At 39.6% G+C, this 27526-nt stretch overlaps 1 protein-coding gene across 4 annotated transcripts in view; it reads right to left on the bottom strand.

Annotated features, from left to right (window-relative positions):
- METAP1D (methionyl aminopeptidase type 1D, mitochondrial) overlaps window positions 1-22527 on the bottom strand; it is a 93607-nt gene extending 71080 nt beyond the window's left edge. Inside the window, exon 1 of one of the 4 annotated variants that reach the window (XM_081932224.1) lies at window positions 22392-22527. In XM_081932224.1, coding sequence (XP_081788350.1) covers window positions 22392-22437 — 46 coding nt within the window. In that variant the 5' untranslated portion in view covers window positions 22438-22527. The remainder of the gene's footprint in view (window positions 1-22391) is intronic. The other 3 variants (XM_081932226.1, XM_081932223.1, XM_081932225.1) reach the window with 3 other exon arrangements.
- Window positions 22528-27526: the final 4999 nt, after the last annotated feature.

Here is a 27526-nt window from a genome sequence, read left to right as displayed (position 1 = left end):
ACAGGCAAACCAGAAGTTCAGGAACGGACTTCCGGTTTGCTCGGAGGGCCGTTTTGACTAATCCGGAGGCTTCAGGGAAGTCCCTGAAGCCTTCGGAATGCTTAAAATGACCCTCCAAGCAAACCAGTTTGCTCGGAGGGTCGTTTTGAGCACTCTGAAGACGTCAGGGAAGCCTCCTGACTGTCCCTGAAGCCTCCAGAGGGCGTCCAGGGGGGTGGGTAGGCTGTGTTCGCCCTCCCCAGGCTCCTATAAAGCCTCTGGAGCCTGGGGAGGGCGAAAAAAGCATGTAAAAATGGGGGGGGGTCACGCCTGTAGTGCGTGCATGCGCACTGGGGGGTCACGCATTACATTATGGGTGCAGCACGCCCACACATGACCCCCCTGCGCTCCCCCCACTTATGGCACGCGAGCTAAAAAAGGTTCGCCATCGCTGTCTGTTCTGACCCCCCTTCCTCCCTCGCCAACACAGACTCACGCCGAGCCAAAGCTACGTCACAGGATTTATTGCACAGACAGACGGACAGATCCTTGGCAGCAATCCACCACGACTAGACTCTCAGAACCCTCCGGCACGGAGATGCAATAGCAGCTATCCAGCCTGCCACGCTCACAAGACGGAACTTCCCCAATAGTTCCTGCGTTGACTTCTGCAAAGGGCGTATGCACAATCAGTCCTTTTACAGACTGGAGAGGAGTCTACTTATCAGCAGCTGAGAGCAATTACCTCCGGTAACTGCGCACTTGCTCCTTACGCCTGTGAGCGCATCGGTAACGAGCATCTAATAACTCACTGCTGATGTCTGACTCACTGTCCCGTGACTCCTCCCCACTGCTCCAAGGCATGACATCAGGAGCCCCCTTCCTTTGGCTTTCACCGCTGCTCCATGCCTCAGGCGCCTCCTGGTGGCCGACCAGACTCTCCAATCCCTGCTCGGAGTCAGAACCCTGCCCAGGGTCCTCCACATCCTCCAGAGCCGACTCATAGGAACCCTCGCTGTTGGAGTCTGGTGGCAGCTCCAACAGCTCCTGCTGGGCCACAACACTGCCCTATACATTTGTTCTGGTGTGATGTATTTGTTTCCTCTGATTGTGCATTGCTTTTGTTCTTTTTATTTCATTGGGGGATTTTTAAGTGCAAGTGCTAAATCTGTTTGGAGTTGGGTGGTCATGACCCATCCCAAATTACCCCTTAGAAAGTTTTCTAGCACTCCAGCTCATCTTTGCCTCTATTTTTCTGAATAGGTAAGCACATTTCTAGGTAAAAAGAATTGGTTGAATCGAATTTCCTTTATCTAAAAATACAGGTAGTCCTCGACTTACAGCAGTTCATTTAGTGACTGTTCAAAGTTACAACAGCACTGAAAAAAGTGACTTATGTGACCGCTTTTTCCACACCACCTTTGTAGCATCCTCACGATCATGTGATCAAAATTCAGATGCTTGGCAAGCTGACTCATACTTATGACCGTTGCTTTGTCCTAAGGTCATGTGATCCCCTTTTGCAACCTTCTGACAAGCAAAATCGATGGGGAAGCCAGATTCACTTAACAACTGTGTTTCTAACTAAACAACTGCAGCGATTCGCTTTTAACAATTGTGGCAAGATAGGTCGCAAAATGGAGCAAAACTCACTTAATGAATGTCTCACTTAACAACATAAATTTTGGGCTCAATTGTGATCGTAAGTCGAGGACTTACCTGTATATACAAGAACCATTTAGGCTTGGAAATATTTATGGAAATAATAAAGGTTTATTAATATGCAATTAAGGAAATTTAAGTAACGTAATTTATGTAATGTAATATGCAATTAATGTGTTTTTTTAAAACAGTAACGCATTGTTAAACAAATCATGCTCATCACAATGTGCAAACCCATTAAATGAATGAAATGCTAGCTACATCCATAATAGCATCTATTTTGTGAACAGGTATTCTCTAGGAAAATTCAGAGGGGAAAAGGGGTCACAGTTAGAAGCAAAAGTGTGCACAACTGCTGTGAGACTTATCTTCATTATACCAATAAATAAAGGAACTGAAAACTCATTTGTGTCCACTCATTCTTCTGCCCCAAACTGTATATGCTCCCTTTCCGGTATCTTTAAAATTGGTCATCAAAGGAAAGAGAACAATAATACTGAAAAAAAACAGTATAGCAATAGCAATAGCACTTAGACTTATATATCGCTTTACAATGCTTTACAGCCCTCTCTAAGCTGTATACAGAGTCACCCTATTGCCCCCAACAATCAGAGTCCTCATTTTACTGACCTCGGAAGGATGGAAAGCTGAGTCAACCTTGAGCCTGGTGAGATTTGAACTGCCAAATTGCAGGCAGGCAGGCAGCAGAAGTAGCCTGCAGTACTGCACACTAACCACTGTGCCACCGTGGTATGGTATGGTATAGTATTAGTATAGTACAATGATGGCAAACCTTTTTTGGCTCGTGTGCCAAAAAAGCGCAGGAGAGTCGTGCAGGGGCATGCCACATATGCACGTTTCCCCACTCTGTGCACATGTTTGCACGACCAGTGCTCCCCCTTGATTTTGCCTCTTTTTTTTTCACCCTCCCCAGGCTCCAGAAGCTTTCTAGGAGCCTGGGAAGGGTGAAAACAGCCTCCCTGCCCGCCCCAGGCCCTCCGGAGGCTACAGGAGCTTCCCTGAAGCCTCCAGAGCGCGAAAAACCGGCCCTACGGGCAAAGGAACGGACTTCCGGTTTGCTCGTAGGGCTGATTTTAGCCCTCCGGAGCCTTCAGGGGCCTCCAGGAGGCTTTCCTGAAGCTTCACTTCTGGTTTGCTCATAGTGTCATTTTTTGCCCTCAGGAGCCTTCAGGGAAGCCTCCTGAGGGCTCCTAAATGCTGTGGAGGGCTAAAAGCAGCCCTACGAGCAAAGTTGGAAGTCCATTCCCAAATTTCCGGTTTGCCCGTAGGGCTGGTTTTTCGCGCTCTGGGGGATTCAGGGAAGCTCCTGAAGCCTCAGGTGGGCGAAAAATGGCCTCCCAAGAAGGCCGAAGTGAGCTGGCCAGTGCGCGCATGTGCGCTGGCCAGCTGACAGGGCAAGCCTCGCGTGCCCTGACAAATGGCTCCATGTGCCACCTGTGGCACGTATGCCATAGGTTCGTCATCACAGGTATAGCATAGTATAGCAGAGCATAGGGATGCTTTGCGAGTTGACAACAGGACCAGAAAGGAAGCATCTTCCAGTGGTACCCAGAAACCTTCTGATTAGGCTTTTATCTGTGAATTCAACAACCCCAATTTTATTCAAAATTTACAGGATGAATAGTTAAAGAACTAATGCAGTTTTTAACCACTGATGCATGAGACGGCCTTCTGGAAGCCATGGGGGGTTCACAAAAGAGCAACTTTATAGTCTGACTTTATTCAAAAGGAAGGTGACAACGTGCAGAAACAAGTCCCTGGTCTTAATTACACTTTTCATTTGCAGCAGTTTACATAGACAAGGCTCTAAGACAGCAGCACTCAACTTTGTGCACAATAAGAAGACATGTTTCCTGGACTGCAAGTGGCCACCTGGAACTTTGTCTGGGGTTTTACATGTTTGTCTTCATTCTAAACGTTATGAAAACAATGATTTATTATGTGCTGTGAAGTTGCTTTGACTCCTAGCGACCACATAGATTTTCTCCATGACAATCTATCCTTAACCCATTCTTTCAGGTCTCCCAACTGATTGTCTTTCTTTTCTTTCTTTCTTTCTTTCTTTCTTTCTTTCTTTCTTTCTTTCTTTCTTTCTTTCTTTCTTTCTTTCTTTCTTTCTTTCTTCTTTTTTCTTTCTTCCTTCCTTCCTTCCTTCCTTCCCTTTCCTTCTTTCCTTTCCTTCCTTCCCTTTCCTTCCCTTCCTTCCTAATATGGTTCAGGATTTCAGAAACTAATGTTTAGCATCATACAATTTTGGACCTTAGGGAAACTTTTTGCAATTTGTTTTCCTGACAGTGTAACCCCTCAACATTGTAAAAAAGGAAGACTAAAAAACACAATAGATGCACTTTGTGTGATTAGTACAGGTAATCCTCGATGTACAAGCACAATTTAGCCCAAAATTTATCTCACTAAGCCAGTGCTTCTCAAATAGTGGGGCGGGGCCCCCAGGGGGGGCGCGAGGCTCCGTAAAGTGGGGCTCAGCTCAAATTATTTTATATATTTTTGTTTTGCAGGTTAAAGTTTTTTTTAATATTGTGTTCCTTTAAATCCTGTGCTCCTTTAAATCTTTTCTGCTACAGTTAATAAGCTATTCTTTGTTGTAAATTGATCCACATTTCTTTCTTTTTTTATTCTCTTATACGTTAATAAGGATACGGTGTTATGCAGAGGTGTACTTATAACAATTTTATAGACAAATGATACTATTTACAGTCGCGCGGGGGGCGCGAAATGTTTTCTTCTTCCTAGGGGGGGGGCATGACAGAAAATAATTGAGAAGCACTGCACTAAGCAGACATTTAAGTGAATTTTGCCTCATTTTATGACCTTTCTTGACACATGTTAAGTGAATCACTGCAGTGGTTAAGTTAGAAACACAGTTGTTGAATGAATCTGGCTTCCCCATTGACTTTGCTTGTCAGAGGTTCCCAAAAAGTGATCACATGACCCTGGGACAATGCAACCGTCATAAATATGAGCCAGTTGCCAAGCATCCAGATTTTGATCACATGACCAAATGCTGCAATGGTTGTAAAAGTGAAAAAGTCATAAGTCACTTTTTTCAGTGCTGTTGTAATTCCGAACAGTCACTAAATGAATGGTTATAAGATAAGGACTACCTGCATGTCACAGTATCCTTAAGGAAAGGAATTTCTTTATTCAATCAATTTGTGTATTTCACAGGGAGGTGTATTGTTGAATCTGAATGGAAATAGAAACCAGAAACATAACATTACTACTCGATGCTTTATTCATCTTGATGGAAGTTTCCTATGTCAATGCTCAGGACATTTATGGGTATGTCTCTAAAAGGACAGCTGTTTCCTTCAGTGTTGTAAATTTCAAAGTCAATAACATGACTTTAGATTCAATATTTAATTATATATAATTATACACCAAAAATTTAATCAAATATTAAATATGTTTTGTTGCTATCCTTACCACTTGTCCTACATTTTCTTACAATGCAGCCTATCAATATATGATTTGAAGAGGAGGAGCTGACGTTGCAACGACGCGACCTGTGATCTCGAAGTCCCGAGATCGCAGTCAATACTTTTGCCGCTGGTTGGACCTAAACCGTCCCACAGAGAGGTGATCAGGAAGAATACGTCTTGTTTATCTCAGGGACCCTGCAAATTCTCTGATTGATCCAAGAGAAGTTCTTCTAGCCAGTGACAAAAGCGCAGCTACAAGCTGATGAAGTTGGGCCAGCTCCGGAACAGAAGGAAATGGAAAGAGGAAGTGTGTACAGCTGGTGAGGAAATTTTAGTTTTAAAAGAGACTGCCCAAAAAAACCCTTAAAGCTAAATTAAATTTGAGAACAGAAGAAATAAGCAGCGAAATTAAGCTATATTGGATTGCATTGGACAGTGTGTTATCTTTCTTTTTAAATGCTATTTTATGGATGGAATTTGCGCAAAGCTTTTTAAAGTGAACGGATTAGTTTTTCTTCTTCTTCTTTTTTATTTTTGTAACCTATGGATTGAAACTCTTTTTTTCATTTCTATATGAGTTTTTTCCTTTTTTCTATTTTGCCTCATTTAAGAATTTTACTTCTTTTAAACCTGGAATACAAAAAAGATACAAAAGGAGTACAAAGAGGCTTGTAACATTAGGGGGAAAGGAAGCAACACTGCCACTTGGAGTCTGTACTTTCACTTCTCTCTTTGATCATTTCGATTTTGCACTTTAAGACCTTGCAGCTTGTTTACAGAGAGTGATAAGAAGAGCATGGAGTGTTTATACAGGTGTTCTTTTGAACCTTATTGCCAGCTGGAGAAAAGTGAAAACAAGGTCTTATTGTGAGAGATTATAAATAAATTTGTGGTTAATCTAATAAAAAGCTTTGAAAGACAGAGTGGCAGTGTTTACCAGTTGAAAGATTGGCACAATATCAACATCAAAAAGAAACTTTAATATTGCAAGAGATAATGTTTGAAATTCAAAAAGTATTAGAAGTATCAGAGAATTGAGGAGAAACTGGAAAACATAGAACATATAACAGCAAAATATGATGGAGAATTTCAATAGGAAAAAGTGGAGGCTAGAGTCCTAAAAATGGAAGAGAAAAACGAGCACAAAGACAAGAAATTTGTTGACATCTACGGTGAATGGAGTGTGGTTGGAAATGGAGAGTGGAATATGGAAAGGGGAGCTAGATGGCCAGGAACTCTACCCCAGATGGCAAGGTATAGAAGAAGAAAAAAGAGAAGAATTGATGGATTTAAGGAGAGAAATATTATCAGAAGCACTGTTGATGACCAAAGATATGCTGATTAAAGAAGCAGATGGAGGGTATCAAAATTATATAAGAGATGCAACAAGCAATGAGCTGCGAAGAGAAGTCCACACAAATATTATCAAGGAAATAATCAGAAGATTAATTCCACAAATGGCAAAAGACATAAGATTGCATTATTACTGGAAAGATACAGGTTGATATATGAAAGCTTATAACAAAAAATTAGTTAAATTTAGTTAAATTTAGAGCATTATGTAAAAAATGAAGTGATAATGAATATGGTTAAATAAATAATTGATAATGATAATAATGTATACATATGTAGTGGTTTGATAAGAATTAATTGGATATGAATGGTAAATGGTGACTATGAAAGGAAGATTAGAAATTTTATGACATAAAAGCTAATAATAAAAAATTAAATTAAATCTAGTTAAACTTTGAGTATTAGGTCAAAAAATGTTATGATAATGGACATAGTCAAATAAATGATTGATAATGATAATAATAATAACAACAACAACGTGTGTGTGTATGCATATGTATATGTATATGTATATGTATATGTATATGTGTGTATATATATATATGTGTGTGTGTGTGTGTGTGTGTGTTTTACTGTGAAAGTCCGAAATCTGGTGAATGTCGACATTCACATAGTCGCTTGGTGTATCCGTGAAAGTCCGAAATTGGTGAATGTCGACATTCACCGGTGAATGTCGACATTCACATAGTCGCTTGGTGTATGTGTGAAAATTCCCTTATCCTCTCGACACCCTTACCCTAATCCCCTTACCCTAATACCTCGGCTCCTCGCTTCCTTTGAAGCGTCTTCTATTCGCGGACTTTTTTTTTTTTAAACCTGCGATCCTGCGCAGTTAGAACGAAAAGCAAAAGTAAAGCGTTACGCTGACTCGTTATATATCTGTCACCGTGAAAGACCGAAATTGGTATGTGTCGACATTCACCGGTGAATGTCGACATTCACCAACATTCACCGGTGAATGTCGACATTCACCAATTTCGGTCTTTCACGGTGACATATATATATATATATATATATATATATATATATATATATATATATATATATATATATATATATATATATATATATATATATATATATATATATATATATATATATAGGCTTAATAAAAAGAAATTGGATATAAATTGTAAACAGTGATTTGGAAAGGAGGACTAGAAACTTGGTTACTAAATATTATTGATTTTTATTTAGAATAGGTCATACGGATTTAATGTTATTGGAAATAACTAACGAAATGCAATTATGTGGTTATGTTTTAAACTTTTGAATATTTGTATGCAAAAGGACATTAAAACAATTATAATCAAATGAAAATTGAGGTATGATGACAGTAATATCTATAAATATATTTGATTTAAAATATATGATTTAATATGAATTATAGGTGATGACTGTGGAAGAGATGCGCAAAAGCTTTTTGTAACCAATTGACACACTTTCTATAGTATGTAAAGAAAGAGGATTCTTTGTGTTGTGTTTGTTTGTGTTTATGCAAAAATAAAAATAAAAATTTTCAAAAAAAAATATGATTTGAGGAGGGGGATCGTTTTTCAGCTGGTTTATCCCAAAGCTTGAGGCTGTTTAGGGCTGGAAAAGAATGACTGGCTATTCAGTCCTACAAAGGATTTGAACCCAGATCTCCCTCTCTTAGACCAGCAGTTTAATCACTGCGCCATGCTGGTTATTGGTAAGCTATATGGAATATCTAAAATTACACCAGCCTTTCCAAATGTAGTTTGGATACTAGAAAACGTCTAGTAGCTGTGACCAACTTATTTTGAAGTATTTTCCTGAAGTAATAATTTGATCTTTATTCTATGGAATTCCATGGGCAGCTTTGTAGTTTGTATGTTTGTAGTCTATTTTATCTATTTCACTTGACTGTACACCGCCCCGAGTCCCTTTGGGGAGAGGGGGCGGTATAAAAATCGAAATAAAAGGTAAAGGTAAAGGTAAAGCTTAATTCATTCCAGTGTTGCACTAGGAAATTTTAGGATTTAAATGGCTAGGATGAGTGGTTATAGCCATTAGTATGAAAAGGTCCACCAATATTAGGTATAGGAGAACAGATTAGTGGAGTGACAACACAACATATGGCACTTATGGCAAAGCACATCTTGACAAGATCAGGTTGGGGAAGGGTGAATTGCGCCTTTGAAGGAACGGGTAGTAAACCATAACTAATTTCTGGTATAATTCAGAGGCTCAAGCTTTGATTCCAATTTACTCATATAGGGAATACATCAATCAAGATCAGCTTTCTGCAGAACTAACGACTTACACTAGTTTAATTTTCAAAGTGAAATATCATCATGGAAGACTAGCTGTTTTTATTCCAATTACCGTATTTTTCGGACTTTTAAGACGCACCTTTTTCCCTGAAAAAAGAGGCTGAAAATCTGGGTGCGTCTTATACACTGAATACAGCATTTTGGGCCTCCTGAAACCCCGCCCCCTTTGCAAAAGTGGCCGTGCAGAGCCTTTAGGCTTCCATAGTGCTCCGGTGGGCTGGAGAGGGCAAAAATGAGCGAAAAACAGGCTGTTTTTCTCCCCCGTCTCCAGGAGCACTCTATAAGCCTCCTAAAGGTTATGTATACCTTTTTTTTTTGACAAAAAATGGGCCATTTTTGCAAAAAAACCTGGTTGTTTTGGGAGAGGTCTGAAGAGTGCAAAAACTTTTTTTTAATTTGCCTCTTTAAAATCTTGGTGCGTCTTATACTCTGAAAAATACGGTAGTACAGGTTAGGGGAGCAGGCACAACTCCAAAGATAAAGTGTAGGCTGTGTAGATTATATTAGTTAGGGGGGATAATGTATTCTTCCCCAACGTGGTGCTTCTTGGAACTACTGAGCACTACCTACACCTCCTTGAGTTGTACAAATTACAGGCAGAATATAAATCTAAATAAATTATATACATTCCCAGCTACTGCCCCTTTGTCCACGTTAAAATCGGAGCTATTTTTAAGAATATATCAGCGAGTTGTTGAACATGTGTAGCATGTTTTTCTCTTTCACTATGATTTTAATTCATATCAATTTTGATGAAAATTTTCAGTTTTGTCTGAAATACATCAGTTACAAACACCGGTAACTTGATGCAAACATCTATCTGAAAGTATTAGTTACAATGTCATTATTGTTGTGGGTACCAACTTCACAGCCATGTCCCAAATCCCAAGAGACATCAACTCAAACAAGATGATATTGCTGTACCATAAGTAAGTAGTAACTACAATACTACTTCTGCATTATTCCAACACATGCTTCATCTGTATGTTTCTCAATTGATATATTATTTGTGAAAGCTTTATTTTGTCCTGAATTCCAGTTCAAAAGTAAGATGTCCTAACATCTTTGCTCCTAGGAAGGTCAGTGTATCATGCAAAGGCTGCTTGGTGATGTAAGTGCCACTTATCTAAATGAGATTTATGCACTCTTGTTAGATGGAGAATAGTGGCAGCTCTTTGCACATGTGGGTGATATAAATAGCCCATTATTTATGGAAACAATATATTTGGAAGAAGGTCGTTTGAAATCAGATAATGGTACTCAATTTAACAACCAAAAGTCTGGGCCCTTTCCAGAAGCTATGCATATACACTGGATTTGTAGGCTGCTCCATCTACATACAGTAGGTTGTAATTGAGGTTTTAGATGCTAATTGTTGTGTGTGGAAACTGGAAAAAAGACAGTTTCAGCTGAGGAAAGTTCAAAAAAAGAGGAGGACCATTTTGAAGAACTACAACAGAATACAGAAGATAACAAGCACACTTTAGATATGGGTTTCTCCTCTTTTACAGGATTTCATTAATAAACATATACAAATTTATGCTTAACATTTTTAATTGCCTATTTCCATCAAGCTGGAACCAATTACTCTATTTCCCATAGAAATATCAGTTTGAATAGAGCACATTTGAATAATGCAACCATTTCATGGGATTCATTATCTACACTAATCGAGACCTACCTGTATGGTGCACAGCTGCTTGGTTTTCTACAAACTCAAAGATTATTTCCACACGAGAGATGTAAAGCAATAGCTTTCTTTAAAAGAAGTCACAGAAAAAGTTGAGACGCATACAGAGTTAGAGCACCTACAAACACATAATAAATGTCTTTAAATTCTTTATGAAGTTTATACACTTACTGTGCAAAACACAAATATCCTAGCTTTTAGAGGGGGAAAAAAAGACCCTTAGGTCTTGATTTCCTATGTTAATTGTTTTAATTATTTTCTGTGATCCATTGTTAAGATGCTACAGGTGGCATCTCAGAAGCATAAGATACAGGTCTCCAGTTCTTAATTTCACACGTGTGAATATTTTTTTTCAGGAAAATACAAAATTATTTCAGGTATAATAAATATACCGTTCCCCTTGTAAGACCCCAGAACCAGCAAAACCTGGTAACGGGTTGCTGTGAGAGTTTTGCTGATAGAATAACTCAAATCTTGATTCTCCATGGGCAGAATCAAGAAAGAGCCCTATGATATTGGTGAAATTTCCCTTGTTCTGTGAATCCTAAGAAAATAGAAAGGATACTGGGCAGTATGAGTGGTGCCATTTCTGAACTGGAGCCCTGTCCTTCCTGGTTCCTTCAGGGTGGTGGGGTGGATTCCTCCTGAAGACACCTTTCTGGATCAGTCAGGTGCAACAATTTATTATTCATTCGTCAACTAACTTCTTCCTCTAGGGAAGCTTCTAAAAAAAGTGATTTTCCATCTGCAAAGCATCGTGGAAGTGGTTTATTTGGCTTCATTTCGGTCAGTATTCGGATTTGGGCATGACGCAGACCCTGTAATGGTCGCACTAGTGGGTGGATGAAACAAAGCTTCAATAGGATGACTCTATCCCTCCTGTTCTGTGAAATCTTTCAGTGGTATTCAGTACTATCAACAAGAGTATCCTTCTGGCTCCTCACCACCATCATCCCAGGCTGAAAACTGGGAGCACTGTTTTGTAGTGTTGAGTAGATGGTTCCAATCAGTGATAATTGGAGAATAATTGGCTACTGCAATGTGGAATGCTATAGAACAGGGGTGTCAAACACAAGGCCGGCGGGCCTCCAATATGGCCAGATCTGGCCCCTTACATTTTCCAGGATGATCTACCCCAGGGGTGTCCAAACTTGGCAACTTTAAGACTTGCTGGCTGGGGAATTCTGGGAGTTGAAGTCCACAAGTCTTAAAGTTGCCAAGTTTGGACACCCCTGATCTACCCAATGCAGAAAGGAAACATGCCAGCAGTTTGGGGAGTGACGCCAAGCTGACCATGCCCACCCAGTCCTCCATGCCCCCCCCCGAGATGAACCATAGCCCTGATGTGGCCCTCAATGAAATTGAGTTTTACACATCTGTTATAGAAGACCTTTTCTGCTAAATATATTCCCTAATATTTAACATTCATACGAAGCCACTGAAAAAAAGTAAACCAAGCCTTGATGGAGCAGGTCAAGCCTTGATGGAGCAGAAGTCCTAACTTTATATCTGGAAGCTATCATGATTGAGGGGAGGGAATAATGATTCAACTGATGAATTCCCAGCAGAAACGATGTGGCTTTTGTAGATCTGGAAGGACAATACTAGCTCTGAAGCAGCAGTTGTCCAACTTGGGGGTCATCCTAGATCCATGGTTACTATTGTGGTTAAAGGAGCTGTACCCAGCTTCAGTTGCTGAGGCTTTTGTATCTTTTCCTGGAGAAGAAAACCCTGGCAAAGTGACAAACACCTTGTCACTTAGATTACTGCAATTTGCTCTACATGGGGCTGCCTCAGAAGCTCCTTGCCACCCACTTTAACTCTCCAGGATGTTCTTGACCACACCAATTTACAATTTATTTATACTTTTTCTGGGTAGGTGGGTTTACTTGCAAACAAAGCAGATTGGCTTACAGCCACATGCCAGTTTTTAAAATTCTTAAATACATGAAGTCTAAATATGGCTGAAAGGTGTTTTTCATTCTATCAATTTCCTGTTTCAGCATAATATTTTTAAATAATTAAAATGGCAGCCTAAACATAGTTATTTCATAAAGAAAAAAAACTATTAAAAAGATGAGAAGCCTTTTCTATGTAGTTAGCAAGATTCTCGACAACATAGAGAAGACATATGGGATCCTGCTATTAATAAACAATTGAATAAAAGTATTTTTGTTTATGAACTTCATCTGATCTTCCATTATTACATTATGAAACAAGAATAGACAACTTTTTTGAAAACTGGAAAAAGAAAATATTTTTTTCATACTTTGTACATGAATGTAGATTCAAACTACAAGTTGGATTTCTACTTACAGAAACTTACATTTCTTGCTCATTAAATACACTACTGGCATATTCTCACTCAAGGCAGCTCACCACAAACCATGTATTAATACCTTACCAAAAAAAGATAACCTGTTATTTTCGTATCTCATCACTGCTTTGTAAACCTGGATGTAGCTCCATTTTAGTGAACCTGAACTATGCAATGCCGCATTCTGGTTGTTTTTTTTCCTTCAAGCACATCCAGACATGACATAATATTCTTATCCTATTAACAAATGGTTCCAGATATAGTCAGTCAACTTGCTGGACAGTATGCAACTTAACACCCATGGTAGACTATTGATACAGTTTGTTCCTTCTTTGTTGTTATTTTTGATATTGTTTCTGCTATTATTTCTAATTTAGATATGTAGTTGTTGCTTCTGTTGCTTTTTATAACATTTTTCTGACAACTTCCTTCAACCCAGAAAAAAATTAACTACGGCAATATAAAAATAATAATGATGTATGAAAGGCCTCAGATATTATGCATCCAAATGTATTCACATCTTCTTCTATTGTAGATTATCCTACTTGGCCTCAGTGCTCAACGTGTAATTTAAGAACCATACAACAGTTCCTCAACTTTGAAATCTGCATAGCTACCCGGATTTCAAAAGGATTGAGAGCCGTGTAAATGGATAGATCAAAATTATTCTGTTAATGTTATCATTAATTGTTTTGGACATAAACAAGCTCTGCTTTCTTTAGTCACTGTTGTCAGATCATCTCTAAACAGCAATCAAGACTCAGTGTGCATTTAATGGGTTGTACTTATTTTACATAAGAGACTTAACTAACACCTGAAGAAGGATTTCATCCTGTACTATAATTCAAGATTGTAACATAATGCATAACAGCTACAAAGAGAAGGTTGGAAATGAGAGCTGAGCCTTGAACAGAGTTTGCTTCCAATTCCTTTGTGAATTCCAATATTCACCCCTGAATTCCTTAACACAAGGGATCACGTTCACCACTTACAACAGTAAATTTGGGCTCAGATCCAGTTAGTCTGCCTGTCTAATACCGATGAAAAATTAGGCGCCACCGAATAACAGTAGTGATCAGAAAGCCCTTTCAGAAGCTTGTAACTGATAACAAATGAAATTAGTGCACTGCTTTAACTAAAGGTCTTCTTTCCACAGCCTGCAATAACAGGAAGATACAGACCAAGGAGTTGACAGTCAAACATCACCATCTGTTCCTCTTCTTGGTTTTGTGAAATGCACTTTTCAATTCCAATTTGGTAAGGTTGGCAAATAAATGGAATATCCAACAGAGATATAAAACCCATGCCCCGCTACATTTATTAAAAGCAAAACAATTCATAATGATAATTAAAATACCATCTTTATTCTTTCAAAATGAAGAACTTGTTTTCCCCAAACTAACATCCAATTTTCCCTGAACCTAGAGGAGGGCAATTATTTTGAGGTTATGGATCGTGTCTCCCTTTGGTTTTACTGCATTCTTTTTCTATTTCATTTTTGGGCCACTTAGGGCAACAAGTAGGGTAGTGATGTCACCAGAAAAACAGGGTTGGGATTTTATCACATGCATGCCTTTTCTTTTTTCTTTTTCTCTGCTATGTTTAGTCTACTTTTTTTAATGAAATAAAATTAATCTGTTAGATCTTCCAGAGGCTTGCCTTTATTTTATCGTTTAAGAAAAAACAGGGAAAATGGTCATTTTTTTTTAATTTGCCACCAAATTCTAATAATGCAATGTTGAGGGGCATTGAGGAACTGAAGGTTGCCTACCCAAAGGTGCCCAAGTGGTGTCTAGCACTCGCGTCCCCCACTTATTCATCCAAGAAAGCTTTGCTCAGTATTATGCTTTGTCTCGGTTATAAGCAGCAGGCATGCTGGGATGCAGTGAGGAATTTTCATGGCTTTCTCCCCTTCCCTAATGCGAGTTCACTGCTTTTAAATTTAATGGAAACTGTGCTATTGCACTGGATGATTGAAGAAGCAGTGAGACGTTTTCTGCTCTTCTAGCAACCCCTCTCTTTCTCTCTCTCTCTCTCTCTCTCTCTCTCAAGATTGCTACTCTATCACAACTAACAAGAGTAAGGAACAAGCAACCCTGTGGCCCCCTCACAGATGTAATAATTGTTATGGCCCTCCAGCGGCCAGCAGAGCTGGCAGTAGAGTCGGACAGTGAGGAGGTTGGGGAGGAACATGGGCCAGTCCTGGGGGTTGAGGAAAGTTCAGATGAGGGCTCTGCGTAGGAGGCAGAGAGGGAGCTAGACAGCAGTGAGGTAGAGTGTCAGGGGAAATTTTCACCCTGAGCTAATGTGGTCTGGAATCGACGGCTTTTCCAAACAGCATATCCTCAAGAAGCGAAAATAAAAAATCCGAGAACATGTTCTAATTAAAAACAAGCTTTAATACAAAAATAAGAAAATAGAAATAAAACAAATCTATCTAATTGTTACATTTCGGCAAGAACAAATGTTGTCCACCTTCTTTGGCAGACTAACAGAAGATCAAAAGGAAAGAAGTCTCTGGAATGTGTGATGAGCAGGCGCAATACATCACTTGCTGATAAGACCTATGACCTGCACAGTAATATCTCAGTTCAGCTCGGCTAGCAAACAATTAACGCAGTGACACAGAGGAACAGCTGGAGCCTGTTCCCAGTGTGCACATGCGCAGAGCTGCCAGAAGACAAGAACAACTAAGAAAGCAGGGTTGACTTGGGAGCAAAGCCACACCTTGGAGGTGATTGGCCCCTCCCATAGGAAACAAAAGAGGAGAGAATGGGGAGGGGGCTTTTGCAGAAAACAATTTGTTCCTTCGGTTGTTTCAAGTTGTGTTTGTAACTATAAGAGACTCTGTGCCAAGTGTTGCCTTGCCCTGCTTTTAGAAAATAGTTGTCTGACAGTTCTCCAAGCGAGATAAGGTTCGTGTTGATAAATACTCCTCTGAAAGACTGTTTGTCAAGCCTTGCTGACTGTGAATGAAAGGAATTCACAGTCCTGTAAATAAAAGAGGTTTTGCCGGGACCAAGACTCTGCTTCATGCTTTTTAAGGAAGCCTAGGTCAGAACAATAATAATGCCGCTTACGTTAGTTTTCTTAGCACAAATTGTAAATCCAGGTGTTGGGTTTACGAACCTTAACTTTGTCTACGGCTCTGTATTTTGTTTTAAGTGAGGTATTATGGCTTGCTCAATGAACCATGGCATAGGGTGATTAGGAAACCCAACCCAGGATCATGGAAGAAATAGGGAAAAGCCTTGCTGGGTGCCCTTCATCCCAACAATTCTACTTAAGACTGCTGCTTCTTTGCTCTCATTAGTGGAAGGGAGGCAGACTTTTTGTTCACTTCTCCCAGTTGATTAGGGAAAATTGGACGAGACACCTGCTGGCTGCATGTGGCCCATCGGTTGCCAAACCTTCCTCTAATCCTCTAATCCATCATCAACAGAATGAAAACAGTGCAAATTAGTAGATTAGAGAACGATTCCCGAAAAAAGAATAATCAGATAAGAGAGGTAGATATGGGTACATTATTTTTACTTATAAAAAGACCAAACACAACACAGCCAGAGTGGATCCTAGACGTTAAATGTTAAATTTAATTGACCACTTTTTCCTGTTTTATTACACACTGGGTTTTTTTTTTCTTTGTTGTTGTTGTTAGGATTGAATGTATGCTTTTTGTTTTGTTTGTTTTACTGTTTTGTATTTTATCTTTTATGATAAAACCATAAATATTTTTTAAAAAGATCAGACACAACATGGTACTACAATAATATTTAAGTACAAGTAGTCCTCGATTTACAACGGTTTATTTAGTGACCGTTCAAAATTGCAACAGCACTGAAAAATGTGACTTATGACGGTTATTCACAGTTATAACCTTTGCAGCATCTCCATGATCACGTGGTCAAAATTCAGATGCTTGGCAACTGGTTCATATTTATGACCATTGCGGTGTCCCAAGGTCATGTGATCGCCTTTTGCGACCTTCTGACGAGCAAAGTCAATGGGGAAGCCAGATTCCCTTAACAATCAGGTTACTAACTTATCAACTGCAGGGATTCCCTTAACAATTGTAGCAAGAAAGGTCATAAAATGGGACAAAACTCACTTAACAACAGAAACTGCGCTCAATTGTGGTCATAAGTCGAGGACTGCCTATAATCAAGAACAGCATGTTTTAATTTTAAAATGTATTCCACCTGTTTAAATAAGAAAGAAACTCATGGGCAGCAAAACATCCTGTGACGTCTGAGGCAGACTTTCTTTCAACTTTCTCACAAGCAAATAATGTGCACTGTAGCAAATATCAAAGATTGACACCAACTGAATAACCCCAGAGGATGACTTATTTGTAATTTTTGATTATGACATGGTGAGCGGAGGATAGAGATTAGGTTTCTTTTTAAATGTATAATATCAGCAGCAACAAAGTGACTCCCTGTACATCGGTAATATTAATAAAAGATCATTCTTACATGGACTGCCATATATTATTTCTTTTCCAAAATCTAGGGAAGCCTTTCTGCGATTGTTTAGAAGCCCCAGTTCTGTGACGGACTCTGATGAAAAAAAAAGTTTCTTTTTTTAACTTTGTATACCACACAATGATAGTGAGGGATTTTTATATGGGACATGTGTCAACTGCTGGCTTGCTGCTCTTGTAAAATTTGTAAAATATATAGGTTAGAAGTAAATTGTTTTGTGAAATTTTCATGCTTTTTTGCAGGGGTTCCTTGAGACCTGAAAATTATTTCAAGGGTTCCTCCAGCTGCTGTACTAGATTCTGGGTTTCTACTATACTGTAAACCCAAGGAGTTGTGGCAAATTTGAAGTTGGTTCATTGGTAAATGTAAAGGTTCCCCTCGCACATATATGCTAGTCGTTCCCTAATTTAGGGGACGGTGCTCATCTCCATTTCAAAGCCGAAGAGCCAACGCTGTCTGAAAATGTCTCAGTGGTGGTCATGTGGCCGGCATGACTAAATGCCGAAGGCACATAGAACACTGTTACTTTCCCTTTTCTGTTAATTGGTAGCCAAATCTTATTCAGAAGGTTGCAGCATCATTGAAAGAAATGTCAATCTTGATTACTCCATAACAATAAACCACTTTAGGAGGACCAGATCTTTTAAATGAACTGGAATTCCTACATATTGCCTCATAACTTTTAATGATATCAAAGTATATGGATAAAATCCATAAAATATGAAATAATTTCTTTTTATGACCCAGTATGCTTTGGGATGGGGTTGGGGCAGACATTGATATTAATTTGTATGTTATGTAGAAAGATTATTCAAATTTTCTGTATTAGTAGGATGGGCGGAATTGCAACTTTTAGACTTCCATTCCAACATATGTAGAGGGTATAAGGTTCTAGAAGGCTGTTCTTAGCCTTGGTATTAACCTAGAGTGGGTGTCCCCAAACTTGGCAACTTGGCAACAGCTGGCTGGAGAATTCTGGGAGTTGAAGTCCACAAGTCTTAAAGTTGCCAAGTTTGAACACCTCTGACCTAGAGTAATGATATGAACTGACAGTCAAAGGAACTGGTCATTATCACATAATATCCTGCAATAACAGGAATCTGCAGTACAGAATTTATTAACTACCTTTTGTTGTAATGAATACCAAGAGTATATATTAGGCCATAAAATATATGAAAATTATAAAATGCTACAACTGATGGTCTTCAACATCCATAGGGTAATTTGACCAGATTTCAGTGAAATTTCAATACAGTACAATACAATACAATAGTAGAGTTAGAAGGGACCTTGGAGGTCTTCTAGTCCAACCCCCTGCCTAGGCAGGAAACTCTATACTGTTTCAGACAGATGGCTATCCAACATCTTCTTAAAGACTTCCAGTGTTGGGGCATTCACAACTTCTGGAGGCAAGCTGTTCCATTGATTAATTGTTCTAACTGTCAGGAAATTTCTCCTCAGTTCTAAGTTGCTTCTCTCCTTGATTAGTTTCCACCCATTGATTCTTGTTCTACCCTCAGGTGCCTTGGAGAATAATTTGACTCCCTCTTCTTTGTGGCAACCCCTGAGATATCGGAACACTGCTATCATGTCTCCCCTAGTCCTTCTTTCTCTTAAGCTAAACATACCCAGTTCCTGCAACCGTTCTTCATGTGTTTTAGTCTCCAGTCCCCTAATCATCTTTGTTGCTCTTCTCTGCACTCTTTCTAGAGTCTCCACATCTTTTCTACATCGTGGAACCAAAACTGAATGCAGTATTCCAAGTGTGGCCTTACCAAGGCATTATAAAGTGGTATTAACACTTCACGTGATCTTGATTCTATCCCTCTGTTTATGTAGCCTAGAACTGTGTTGGCTTTTTTGGCAGCTGCTGCACACTGCCGGCTCATATTTAAATGGTTAAATATTTATGGTTAAATGGTTAAATATTTCCTTTTTCTTTGCTTTACACTTCTACCCTCAGTACTTTTATTTAGGTCAACGCATGGGAGAATGCGGCTTAATACTGAATGCATTCAATTTATGATTAAGAAATGTATGTTTCTTCACCTCTTTTCCAAAATATCAGAACACTCCATCTCTTTACTGCAGCATAGAAAATTATGAGTTTGAAAAGAGCAAATCTATCCAGTTGACTCTCCCCAAAGTGAACAGAAATCCCACAAATCAGAAATGATTGTTTCATTCATATGCAAATGCATATCTTTTCAGGGTCTAGCCATATTGACACATGGGAAGAAGCCCGTTTAATTCAACAGGATTAGCTTCAGAATAGACATATATGGGATTGTGTTGTCAATTCTTAATAGACTGCATTATTTAATCCTTTAATTACATTTATTGGGCAAGATTATGATGACTCTTGAGCATGTGAATACAGCGAATACACTCTGAAGAGGCTGTCTTGCAGAAACACACACAATTATTTCAAAGAAAGAGGAAGAAGGAAATGTGAGGAACCATATAGAGCAGTCAAACACACTAGCCCCCCCACCCCCATTTTAGCGAAGGGGAGGGAATATTGTGATACGTCACGTGACAACAATGTGACACCGCGAGTTTGACACCCTTGATATATAGGATGCCAAATGAGTAAAACAGCTCAACTTGTGTGAGTGGCAGTTCAGCACATGAACCCATGCAGTTTGATGTGCATGTGTTTAGCTGTGTGCGCCAACCCACCACTCGTGCGGCCCAATTCTGAATTGGCCACAGTCCAGCAGTGGGCCACAGCCCGGGGGCTGGAGACCACTGATCTAAGGGAAGTAAGTTCCTAAGCCTGCTGCATCATGTGGTTTTCTACTTGGTGACAATGGCACTTACTGACCGAGTTGCTGCCAACTATGGTCTCTAAGCAAGAACTACCTTTAGTTTGGACAAAAACTGGGGAGCAACGGAATACTGTAGGAGGAAATGAGGATTGTTAAACAATTATCGTTTATCTCATTCTGCTAACAAAAGATAACAGTTAGTGGAACCCATTAGCTGAATTCCATCCTTTTCATTTCATTTGTATAAATACACTCCAATGTTATTGGAACTTTATTTCTCTTTCTCTTTTAATGTTGCACCGGATGATTTCACAGTTAGGCCAATATTCCTATTCTCTTGTTTATTATTGTTGTTAATTGTTATCGTTAATTATCAGTTCATCAGAGGGATTCTATTTTTCCAGTGCAAGAGTACAGAATACATAACGACAAATGCAATCTATTTCTATGTACATATGGGTTTGCATGTATAAATGGCCAAAAGTAAGCTCTGCCTTAAATTCATATTCTGGGTTCTGATAGAAATTCTATGCAATCTAGGAGAACTTTTCTGACAGTGGGAGCAATTAATCCATGGAATAGCTTGCTTCCCAGATTTGTGGATACTCCTTCAGTGGATGTTTTCAAAAGCAGACTGGACAACCATTTGTCCAAGATGGTGTAAGGCACGGGTGTCAAATTTGCGGCACCACATTGCTGTCACATGACATTTCACAACTTTTTTTCCCTTCATGGAGCTGAAGTGGGCATAGCCTGTGCATGACATATCCGGCCTGTACGCCGCCAGTTTGACACCCCTGGTATAAGCTGTCCTGCCTAGAAGACTGAGGTCCCTTCCAGTCCTATGATTCTATGTTCTATACTCTTAATATGGGCACTCAACTCGTTAACATAGACTGGAAATACACATACTAGCATATTAACTATCAGTTGGCAGCTCATTAAATAACTTTTTTTCCCCTCAGAAACAGAAATAAACATGCTTTATACTAGCATGAACATAGAAGGAAGAAGTGATACATTAAATGGCTACTTGTAAACACAATTGGTTTTTTTTTTACCGATCAACATCTGAACTTTCAAGGAGACACAAATACAACTATAGCCTTCCTGTTTGTTTTTGAATTTAAAATATAAATCGAGTTTTTGTATGAAACAGAATCTTTTAAAAGATTGAGAGCCACTTATCAGAAGATGCGGAGAGTGCCTACTTCATAATGATTTAGCTTTTTAAAATCAGCAAATCAGTGCATATAAGGATACTGCAGCCTCTTGTGACCATTAAGATGTGTTTCAAAGAGTATTATCCTGATTTTTGTTATCAGGAAATTAGAATATTATTCTAAGGAAATTATTAATCCTTGAAAAGTGTTCCAATGCATAATCAGAACATTTACAATCTACTCCAATGTTGCAATCAATCATATTCCCGTAGACAGGCTATGCCAGACAGACAACTTGATTTAAATTTATATTCACATTTGCTTTCTTAAAGAAAAAGTATCCAGGTTCATCAGAAATCTTCTCTTTTATAACTTCCAATCCAACAAAAGTTAAGACTTTGCAATCAAAGAGACACATTGGCTACAATTGCCACTGCAAACCTATACTTATCTAACAATAAGGGTCTTTAATGGAAGTCCAACAATATACTTGTCTATGAAGGCAACCCCTCCTACAAGTCAAATCTGACTCCTGGTGATTTCATAGATACAGTAGAACATGGGAAATTTGGCAGCAATATGGAAGCAGTTTGCCACTGGTGGTTCCTCCTTCAAGTACTAACCAACTCCAATCCTGTTTAAATTTTGAAAATCAGCTATGTATACTAAACAAAATCTGTTGATGCAATACGATGTAGAATCACATTTGAGCAAATGGCAGCTAAAGTACGGTGTATCTCACCAATCACTCATACTTTACATAACCAGGCACCGATCAAGATTTGCAACCTTCAATTCAGATGAAAACATATTTTCCGTTTATTAAGTTACAGGAAACTTTAATCCCTGCACCACAATTTCTACACTCAGGATGGAGCACAAGTAACAAGAAAGCATGCTTAAGGTGTAATTCCAGCAGCAAATTTCAAGCAAAACTTTCACCGTGGGAAGAAGAGGCTGTTGTACAGTACATCAGTTACTTTTGTGGTAACTCTTTGGATTTCCCCCCCTGACAATGAACAGGAAATTCTGAGTTTCTCTAAAATAATAGCATTACTAAATAAAAGGAGAAAGACTTTTAAATCGAGTCCTTCCTGCTAGACAGAAAAGCTATTATAAGTCAGCTTGCAGGCGTGCATACGAGGCATCCGCTCTCCTCGCTTGTGGCATAGCTCTTCGCAGTCGGCTCCGAGACAATCGCAGAAGGCACTTACCCGTGAACAGCCGCAACATACCAATAGCACCCCTGGGCGCCGCCATTTTGCATAAACACGCCGATCACGTGGGAGCTGCGTTACACTCCCACCCATGGCCCGCCACGGAACCGGGAGGAGACGGCAAAGGAGGCAAAAACGGGCGCGCGAAAGGGAAGGGGAGGTGGCGAGAGGAAGTCACGCCCCTTTCTCCGCTATTGCTCGTCTTCTTTTCACACGATTGCTTGGAGAGCAGGGAGCGCGAAGGTGGTGTTTTTGTTTTGTTTTTTTGCCTTCCGAAAGGCAACTTGGACTTTCTCGGGTTTTCCTTGAAGGCTTTTCGCTTCTCTGAAGAACTGAGGAAGCTTCTAGGATGAGAAGCGAAACGTCTTCAAGGAAAACCCGAGAAAGTCCAGGTGCTTGCCTTTTGAAACAAAATATGCTAAGGTTGACTTTTGGGACAAGCACCAGACCAGATGCCTGAAAATCTCCTTAGACAAAGAGCAGAGACGTTAAGTGCGGTATCAGGTTGCAGAAAAAAGACAAACTTGGGTTTCCTGTACACACACACACGAACGGGGAAGAATACGTTTCAGAGTTGGTAACAATGTGTGTGTGTGCGCGCGCGTATTATATATGTGTATATATATTTGTTTTCATAGATTTCACGGGTGGAGGTATGATGGTCTTGTTGTATTCGGGTCTTTTCCCATGTAAGATTGAGATGCCGAAACGTTGCCAAGACAATCTCAATCTTACACTGGAAAAGACCCGAATACAAGACCAGCATACACACACACGCACACGCATACATACATATTGTTACCAAAGTGTGTATATAATATATCCTGTATATCTATATCTGTCTACAGGATACACTCACATGTCCTTACAAACTCTGAAATGTACTCTTCCCCTTTCCATTAAGACTCCTGATGAAAAGATGTTCTGCCTAAATGCCAAAGGGTTTGCAACTGTTGTACATTTAAATGTCTATGGAGATTCTCAGTCATCCAGGTCATGGTTGTCCCAAAGGTGCTTTTTCAAGAGGCAACTGGATTTTCTGGTTTTTCTTTGAAGATGTTTTGCTTCTCATCCAGTCAGAGCTGAAGAAGCTTCTTGGATGAGAAGCGAAACGTTTTCAAAGAAAAACAAGAAAGTCCACTTGCCTCTTGAAAAAGCATCTTTGGAACATATTGTACACCTATAATGAAAGCCAGTAACATCCCTTGGGCGATGTAGAAAAGGATGGTTAGGTATCTTCCTCCTTTGAAGGAAATCTTGAAATGTTTCAATACTCTTGGTTTCTTTTAAGACAAATCAGCCCATTTTGAAGGGGGGGGGGAGAGCACGAATGCAATCATGTCCTCTTGCTCAGCAAGCCAGATACAGCTGAGATACTCACTCAATACTCACCTATCTACCTTGCTTTGGGCATCCCCTGAAATTCACCTTTTTATCCACAAATGGGATGCGGAGTCCTCCCTCTTCCCCCCCCCCCCCAAAAAGGCAGCAAGTAAAGTGAAAATATGGTGCTGATTTTTTTCACTAAATGTTTGACTGCATGGCTCCAAGCAGTCCCAGTTGGTTGCCTCTAAATATCTGGGGCTGCTGTATTTTCCCCAGATAATATACAAGTAGTCTTCAACTTAACAACAGTTCATTTAGTGACCAAAGTTACAACAGCCCTGACAAAGGGACCTATGACCATTTTTCACACTTAGAACCATTGCAAGCATCCCCATGGTCATGGTCATATGGTTAAAATGCAGATGTTTGGTAACTGACTCATTTTATGACGGTTGCAGCCAGGATCATGTGATTCCCTTTTGTGACCTAACAAGCCAAGTCAATGGGGAAGCCAGATTCTCTTAACTAGTGTCACTAACTTTACAACTGCTGTGGTTCACTTAACAAGTGTGGCAAGAAAGGTTGTAAAATGGGATAAAATACACTTAATGTCTCACTTAGCAACATAAATTGCTCAATTGCAGTCATAAGTTGAGGACTACCTGTAGTACTGGCATTCCAGATGCCACATGATGATGATTGATTTAAGAGCCAGTTTAATACAGTGGTTAAGGCATCAGGCTAGTAGTAGGAAGCATGCCAGCTGAGTGATCCTTAGCAAGTCCTCTCTCAGCTATAGGTATCAGGCAAAGGCAAACCACTTCCAAAAATCTTTTTGCCAACTATCACTGCATGATGGATTTCTGTACATTCTCCTGCCATTGCCCCAAAAGTTTTGAAATTGCATTTGTTGATGTTGTGTATTCCATCTTTCTGGGTCAGTGGTCGGCAAGCCGCGGCTCGCGAGCCACAAGCGGCTCTTTACACATTTTAATGCGGCTCTTCTGTGTGCCGGATTATTATCCTCCCTAATCATTGTGGATCGAAAAGAAAAAAGGGAAAGGGGCGCTTGTTTTGAAGCGCCCGCTCCCCTCCCTCCTCTCGGGCACTTCAAAACAAGCGTCCCTTTCCCTTTTTTCTTTTCGATCCACAATGATTAGGGAGGATCCTGAAGTCGGGCGGAGGAGGCAGCCGCCCGACTTCAGGATCCTCCCTAATCATTGTGGGTTGAAAAGAAAAAAGGGAAAGGGACGCTTAAAGGTTCAAACAGTAGAGCAAACGCTTCAGAGGCAACAGTTTTCACGGGGAATTAGAACAGAGAGCCCTGGAGTTTCGCTGCCCACCCGGTCAGACCTCGCTTTCCTCGCATGATTGGCTAATTTGCTACTGCCCGGCTCCCCGGTTAGATTTTTGCTGGGGGGGCGGGGGGAGAAGCTCCTTGGCCTCCGTCTCTTTTTCTCCCTCCTCGCTTCTTGGGGCTCCACCAATGGGGGAGCAAGGCCCAGCACCAGGCTTTGGGCTAACACAGGGGTCTGCAAAGTTGGCTGTTTTAAGACTGGTGGACTTCAATTCTCAGAATTCTGGGAATTGAAGTCCACCAGTCTTAAGAGCCAATTTTGCAGATCCCTGGGCTAATATGATTGATGCCCTTGGTGGACTTCAATTCTCAGAATTCTGGGAGTTGAAGTCCACAAGTCTTCAAGCTGTCAGGTTTGAAGACCCCTGGGGTTTGTTTTTTTCTAAAGGGTTAGGGGTGCAAGGATCTTGTAACTTGACAGCTTTAAGACTTGCGTGCTTCAAATGCCAGAGTTTATTGAAACTAAAAACTGTGTACCATCCTATGTATTTTCAGTTTTAAAAATGTGGCTCTCAAAATAAATTTCAATCGTGGTTTTGGCGAGATTTGGCTCAGTTGAAAAAAAAGGTTGCCCACCCCTGTTCTGGGTGATAAGGACTGTGCAAAGCAAATGATAACATACAAAATGTTATTACAGAGATTAAAGTATTTGTGTGGAAGTAAGCTGCCACAAATTTACTATAATACCAGGAGAGCAGACACACCGGTAATTAAAATACATTGAATTACAAACCACCAGCAGGTCTACAAACTTTTTGAAGAGTATCTGAGTTTAAGCTCTTGTTCTTGGGGGTGAAGTTCCACAGTCACATGGCTACAATTAAGAAATTGTCCTTCCTGCTACTCTGAGGAATCTTACTCGGAAGATGAGGCACCTGAACAAGGTCTCTATTGTCTCTCCACTGCCAGGCAAATTACCAACCAAATTACAAATGAGTTCAAGTATATTAATTGCCATATTTTGAACTGAGATCAGAAATATACTAACACTTTGTAGCTAATAGCTGGTTAGTCAACTGATTCTGGTAAAACCTCAATATCCCCTACCACACCAATAAAATTGGAGCTCACTTCTACCCGTTACCTATACCTTTCTGCTTCCATAACGTGACTTCGACAGAAAGCAGGAGTCAATAAACCCGAGATCATTATTTATCCAGGAAACCTGGATAAATATTTTTACTAACTGGATGAAGCTATTCTGTAACTGTATTGGATTGACCCACCTAACACTGGCAAATAATTTCAAATACTGTTGGGTAAAAAGCAATCCAAAGGAAATTCTGTTGTGGCTTTCCCAGTTCTGCTAATCTACCATTCGGGCCATTTCAAGCTAAATTAGCCTTAAGGCAAGGATTTGACATAGAAGGTCAAGCAGAATCTGCTGCTCTCTCATGGGGTGCATCTATAAATAATGTTAACAAAATTTTAGTTCCCAAATGCACTTCATATTTATACCAAATTTTGGCCACTACATTTTAACTCCTGGAAGAAAGTAGCAAACTTGTAATACTATCTGTGATCTGTGAGCTTCAGCCACAAATGGTAACAGTCATTAAATGTAGTTAGGTGCTAATTTTATTCAGTTTGGGACATCAATTCATCACAATTTATACTCTTAGGCATTGGGTCCATTAGAACGACAGAGACTATACATTTGAGGGGGGGGTGCTATTTAGATTTTAGTCTTTAAATTTCCCACCGTGCCTTTCTATGTTGCACCTAAAGTTCTGCATGATAGTCAAACCATTTAGTATTATGTTATGAAATGCTGTAGATTTTAGTGATTTGGATCATGGATCCTATTATTCTCAAAGGTGAGAGAGGGCTTTCAATTTTTATTGTTCTGGGATCCTTTGCGATTTCCTGGCCTATCTGATATTATGCAGTTGGTGTGACTTTGACAGAGAGCCACACTAGGAAAAAATCACTGTTGTCCCACACTATGACATTAAGAAATAAGCTTTAGAAATAATTTACTAACTAGAGCTAATAGGCAGGTAATCTTTTTTTACAGAGGTCTGTGGACACTTTTTAGTAGGAGTGCAATCTGTCTGCAATTTGTATAGAGAGAATTTCACTGTGATAAGATGAACTAAAGTCTGAGAATTTATATACGGCAGGACTGGCCCAAATGAGACTTGATTGTTTAATGAAAAAGATGCTTAACTGATATTAGCTTGTCCTTTATTTATGACTCTTAAAAATGCAATTATTAACTGCTTTTATATTTTTAATTTGAAGTGTTATATAAGTGTTTTAAATAAATAAAACCATTTTTCCTTCCTAGAGTTCAATTTTTGATGCAAACCATTATTTGTTTTACTCATTATTACTGAGCATCGTTTCACAGAGTATTAATATTTATGCCATTGTACTCTGGTATCTTGTTAAATCATCTCAATTGGTAAGCTAGATCTTACACATACTATGCAGGGATTCAGACCAG

This window comes from Natrix helvetica, assembly GCF_964273705.1.
Source record: "Natrix helvetica genome assembly, chromosome: 1".
Taxonomy (NCBI): domain Eukaryota; kingdom Metazoa; phylum Chordata; class Lepidosauria; order Squamata; family Natricidae; genus Natrix; species Natrix helvetica.
The sequence above is the reverse complement of the archived record's forward strand: the minus strand, read 5'-3'. Positions and strand labels throughout refer to the sequence as shown.